The 6,000-nt window shown below is 47.2% G+C and overlaps 1 protein-coding gene across 1 annotated transcript; it reads left to right on the top strand.

The window, feature by feature from the left end:
• Positions 1-868: 868 nt before the first annotated feature.
• Positions 869-1,996, top strand: LOC117008642 (pollen-specific leucine-rich repeat extensin-like protein 1). The gene is made up of 3 exons (XM_033082615.1): positions 869-1,222; positions 1,406-1,834; positions 1,904-1,996. Exons 1-3 carry the CDS (start codon positions 869-871, stop codon positions 1,994-1,996), a joined length of 876 nt encoding a protein of 291 aa, XP_032938506.1.
• The last annotated feature ends 4,004 nt before the right edge of the window (positions 1,997-6,000 follow it).

The raw sequence follows: 6,000 nt of genomic DNA, 5'->3' as shown, positions 1-6,000 counted from the left end.
TCAGCCAGAAGTTCAAATCCCATCCAAGCGCACTTTTGGAATTCTCACCTTTCGCTCCTGCCCTTGGGTTCAGAAAAGCGGCAGCGCAGGAATTCCCGAGGTCCAGGTGGAGCCGCAAAATTGTCCCCAAATTGTCGGGGACGCGCGGTGGCCCCGGAGGAGGAGAAATCCGCCCTGACTCAGGAGGGGACAGAGGTGACAATCCTGGATCTCGGGGACGCTTTATCCCTGAGAATTCCTTTCCAAGGACCGAGCCAGGGTCACCCCAAATCCTCAGCATCGTCACCGGAGCGAGAGGAGGAGCTGCCTCCTGTGAATTTAACCCTCAGCTCGCCGGAGCCTCGAGAATCCTGTCATTTCCCAAGGAAAAGCTGAAAATCGAGGGGCAAAAATCAGGAATTATTTCGGGTTTATCAATCCAAAACCCCTCCTTGCCCCCACATTTATATTATTTATTTTTTTTCCTGGCACACAAAAAGTCCTGAAATGTTTGGTTTTAGCCTATTCTCTCTTTTTTTGGGTGGTGTTATTTTGGGTTTTGCCAGCTGCAAATTCCCCAGGACAGGAATGAAAGGGGATTTGGGGTTTGGGAAGAGTAGGAGGAAGAACGGTGGAGCAGAAATCGGCTGCGGGTTCAGAGGGGCGGATCAGAAAGGAGGGATCAGGGCAGGAGGATGGAAAACGAGGAATAAATCACGATTCCTTAAGGAAAAACCTCAGGAAGCCAGGGGCAGAGGAGGAAAACTCGACTTTTTTTATTATTATTTTTAATTTAACCCGTTGTTGGTTTTTTTGTTTTTTTTTTTTTTCACCAGTAACACAAGAAATTCCCATTTTTCCCCCCAGGCGATCCCGTTTTCCCGCAGAGATGTCTCTGAACCAGATGCAAATCAAGCAGGAGCTCACGCTCCCGCCCGGTTTGGGTAAAACCACCCCAAAACAGAGCCCGGAGCTGGCGCAGCATCCCCAAATCCCGGTTCCAAAATGCCCGGAAAAAGCGATTCCAGAGCCGGGCGTGGAACTGGGACAAGGGGAAGCTCCGGTGCCGCAGTGCCCGCCCCAGGAGCAGCAGCTGCAAAGTGAATTCCCTCCGAAATTCCCGAAATCCGAAGAGAAATCCTGCCCGGAACAGGTGGCGGCGACGCTGGAGGAGCAGGAGGAGATCCCGGTTCCCGTGGCTGCTCCCGAGCTCCAGGAGAAGCAGCAGTGCCGGGAAATCCCGGTGTCCATCCCAGAAAAACAGGAGTCCAAGGAAATCCCGGTGTCCATCCCAGAAAAACAGGAATGTAAAGAAATCCCGGTGTCCATCCCTGATCCTGTCGCCCAGGAAAAGCAGGAAATCCAGGAAATCCCGGTGTCCGTTCCAGAAAAAAAGGAATGCCAGGAAATCCCAGAAAAACAGCAGTGCAAAGAAATCCCGGTGTCCATCCCTGATCCTGTCCAGTGCGCCCAGGAAAAGCAGGAAATCCAGGAAATCCCGGTGTCCGTACCAGAAAAGCAGGAATGCAAGGACACCCCTGTCCCCATCCCAGTTTCATGCCCTGATCCCGTTCCTTGTGCCCAGGAAAAGCAGGAATGCCAGGAAACTCCCGTGCCAGTCCCGGTGTCGAGCCCTGAACCCGTCCCGCATTCCCAGGAAAAACAGGAATGCAAGGAAATCCCGGTGTCCATCCCAGAAAAGCAGGAGTGTAAAGAAATCCCGGTGTCCATCCCAGAAAAACAGGAATTCCAGGAAACCCCGATCCCAGCCCCACTCCCAGACCCCGTCCCGTGTTCCCAGGAAAAGCAGGAATTCCAGGAAATCCAGGAAATCCAGGAAATCCAGGAGATCCCAGTTCCCACCCCGTGTTCCCAGGAAAAGCAGGAAATCCAGGAGATCCAGGAAAAGCAGGAATTCCAGGAGGTCCCGGTTCCCAACCCGGAGCAGCGCTCCCTTCCCGAGAAATTCCCTCCCCTGGAGCAGCAGCTGGAGCAACCCGGCCTGTGGCAGAAGTAGAGGGAAAATCCCGATCCCAGAGTTTTTTTGGGTTTTTTCCAAATGTTTTTTCTCTTTTTTTTTGTTTTTTTTTTAACCCCTGCAGAGCTTTTTTTCAGGAATTCTTTCCAGCCTTCCCTCCCGCTAACGCGTTGTCCTTTACTAACAGCAGGGAATTCCCGTCGGGAATGGCCTCCAGCAGGGTTGTAGTTCCCAAATTCCTGTTCTTTTCCCCCTCCCCCAATCCCTAAAAATTTCAAGGAACAAGGCGAGGATCAAGATCCAAAATCCAGGGAAGAGCTCATCCCCTTTTTCCTGCCTTTCTCCCCTGGATTCCAACTCCCACCTGGAATTTGGGAAGGTTTTTTTCCCTATAAATAATCGGATTTGTGCGGAATTTGCTGCCAAAAAAACCCTCAAAACTTCCCAATTAGGGAATTAGTGTTGAATATTAGGTGGGATTAAAAAGAATCCTTTGGAATTGAGGGAAAAAAGGAAGATTTTTAGGATAGATCTGATTTTGGTGGGATTAAAAAAATCCTTTGGAATTTAGGGGAAAAGGAAGATTTTTAGGATAGATCCGAGCGCTCCCTCCCCTTTAATTTCCTTGGAGGTGTCAAAGAACAGCTCAGACCGACAATATTCCATAATTATCCCAGTTTATGGATAATTAATTCCCCTCCAGACATGTTTGGGAAGGGATTAAGGGATCAAGGCGGAATTCCAGTTGGGAACGTTTGGGACTTGGTCTCGGAATTATCTTGGATCCAGGATTGATTTCACTGTGAAAATTCCACAATAAAAGCGACTTTGAGTAGCGAGTTTTGGGATTTTTTTGTTCCTGGTTGTGGGGATTTTTTAATGAAATTGTGCTGGGAGTTGGTAACAAAATTTGGGGATTTTTAGCAAGTTGTGGGAATTTTAAAATTAAGTTTTGGGGATTTTTGTACCAAGGTTTGGGGAGGTTTGCACCGAATTTTGGGGATTTTTATATTAAATTTTGGGGATTTTTCTACCATGATTTGGGAATTTTTCTGCCGAGGTTTGGGGGGTTTGTATCAAGTTTTGGGGTTTTTTTTTACCAAGTTTTGGGGGACCTTGTATCCAGTTTTGGGGTTTTTTAATACCAAATTTTGGGAACCTTTTCTTATCAAGTTGTGGTAATTTTTATACCAGGTTTTGGGAAGTTTTAAAACAAAATTGTGGAAATTTTTAATCAACTTTTGGGGGATTTTTATTCCAAGTTTTGGGGGGGGTTTAAAATCAAATTGTGGAAAATTTTTAACCACCTTTTGGAATTTTTTCCCCCAAGTTTTGGGGATTTTCATCAGCTTCTCCTGATAAAGATGGAGAGGAGGCTCAGCTTGCAAAACCCGAGGTTTGTGTGTGCTTAAAGTTGATTTTTTTGGGGGAAAACAAAAAATAAAAACACCAGGAAGCAAACACAAGGCCATTTCACCATTTTATTGCACCAGATCCCAAATTAAATTCAGAATTAAAACCAGTCCTGTGATTTGTTGATTATTTTTCTGAAGCTAATTAAGCGCATCTCGTTATGAGGCAATTTCTGCTGGCGAGCAAAGCAGGTCCGGAGATGTTCCAGGGAAAAGCAGGATTTGGGATTATTTGGGATAATTTGGGATTTGGGATGGCTCCTACTTCTGCTTGGAGCACTGCTGCTGCTGCTGCTGCTGGGGGAGGCTCTTCACGGCCTGGCCTTTGGGGGCCAGGCCTTTGCAGGCCTCGCTTTGTTGGGCCTGGCCTTTGCAGACCTGGCTTTGTTGGACCCCCTTGGGCATGGCCCCGCACTTCTGCTGGCACTGGGGAGGGATCACCTGCTGCTGCTTCTGCTGCTGGGACATCCTGGGTGAGCCTGGAATTAAAAATCAGGGAGAGAACCACGTGGATTTTTAAGCGGGAATTCTCTTTTTTCAGGGCGTTGAACTCCCAGATCTACCCCGAAGGTTTAAACTTAATCCCAGGCCTAAACCAGGCAGGTCCTGGAGTTAAATCCTTGAGGATTCTGCAGATCAGCCCAAATTTTGGGGAGTTTCCTGGCCCTTGTTTGGAGTTGGTTTTTGTTTTTTTTTTTTTTATCCCATCCCATTCCCTCAGGGAGTGGCTGTGCCTAAAACCAGGAGCAGAGGCAAAGCCCAGCCTAACAAAGCCAGGAAAAGGTTGCAGAGCTGGAGAGGAGCCACCAGGGGTTCTCCTTCCTTCCATTGCTCTGCTCATTTTTAACTGGGAATCTCAAATTTTAAAAACGCAGGAAAAAAATGCGGATTTGGAGGGAACTCGAGGACAAACTCCAAGAACAACAGCCAAAGAGGAAAAGTGGGAAAATCTCAGGATTGGGAGTTTTGAGAGGGAAAAATAATTTTAAAACAATCCTGGTATTGGATACCAACCCCAATATCTGATACCAATTTTTGGAACCACCCCAAAATTCCATAATACAATTTTCCACCCATTGCAGGCAGAATTTCTGGGGGGAGAAACCCCAGACTGGGAAAGAAAATGGCAAAAAATCCCATTTTTCCAACTCTGTAAAAAAATCCCATTTATCCAACCCCATGAACAATCCCATTTTTCCAACCCCATGAACAATCCCATTTTTCCAACCCCAGGAACAATCCCATTTATCCAACCCTGTGAAAATCCCATTTTTCCGACCCTGGGGCACCAAAACCCCTCACCTGGCAGGTGAGGACTCACCTGGAGCGTCCTGCTGGAGGAGGGAGCTCAGGACTGGGTGTGGAGCTTCCCGGAGGAGCTTTTATACCCCAAAATTCCATAATTCAATTTTCCACCCATTGCAGGCAGAATTTTTGGTGGGACACAATCCCAGATTGGGAAAGAAAATGGCTAAAAATCCCATTTTTCCAACCCTGTGAAAAATCCCATTTTTCCAACTCAAGAAACAATCACATTTATCCAACCCTGTGAAAGATCCCACTTTTTCAACCCCATTAAAAATCCCATTTTTACAACCCCAGGAACAATCCCATTTATCCAACCCTGTGAAAATCCCATTTTTCCGACCCTGGGGCACCAAAACCCCTCACCTGGACAGGTGAGGACTCACCTGGAGCGTCCTGCTGGAGGAGGGAGCTCAGGAGCGGGTGTGGAGCTTCCCGGAGGAGCCGCTTTTATATCCGCGATGACTCCGGATTAAACTCGGTGACCAGAATCTTTCACAACCGGAACCTCTCCCACCTCCTGGACCTCAGTCAAAGCCTGGCAGAGATTTCGGGTGTTTTTTTTTCATCTAGGGCACACCCAAGGCTGCTCATCACAGTTAATAATTTGTTAATAATTCATTAATAATTCATTGATACTTTGCTCCGTCCTCGTCCCCCGGTAGAGATCCCACAAAGTCGGGAATGAGTTTTGGGGATCAATTTGGATCTCCAAAAATCCTGGTGGGATTGGGAATCTCTCCAAAATCCCAGTTTGGGACGGGATTTTACTGTTTCCTTCCACTAATTCCCATCCCCAAAACCAGAAATAAAATCTATATCTTCTTTTTTGTTGCTCTTTTTCCCCAAGAAATGAAGGAGATTTTCCAGGCTCCTTCACTTCCTGATGAAGTATCCCTGACTTATCACAAATATCCCTGGAATTCCAGCAATTCCTGGCGCTGACCACAGCTGGTGTGTCAGGGCTTGGCCCCAGGGACTGCAGCTCCCTCAGGCTGCTTCCTCGGGATTTTCCAGGCACTCCCGTGATCCCAGGGAAAAATGGAAAAATTCCAGTGCCTGACAGGTGATGGATGGTGATGAGGATGCTCCAGAATCCAGAACAGGATTGGAGGAGCTCCATGTGATTCCTGATTTAAATATTTTCCATAATTCCTGATTTAAACCTTTCCCAAGCCTCCAAGAGGACACAAAAGTCTCATTCCCAGAGCCTGGATCCTCAAAGATTAGGGGGAATTTGAGGTTCAAACTCTTCATTTCCTGGGAATGTCCAGCCCATGTGTGTTCAGGTTGTTTTTTTCCCCACAATTCCCAACTAAAACTTTT

Source organism: Catharus ustulatus, chromosome 30 (genome assembly GCF_009819885.2).
Source record: "Catharus ustulatus isolate bCatUst1 chromosome 30, bCatUst1.pri.v2, whole genome shotgun sequence".
Lineage (NCBI taxonomy): Eukaryota > Metazoa > Chordata > Aves > Passeriformes > Turdidae > Catharus > Catharus ustulatus.
Note: the sequence above shows the minus strand (reverse complement) of the source record. Positions and strands in the feature narration are given on the sequence as shown.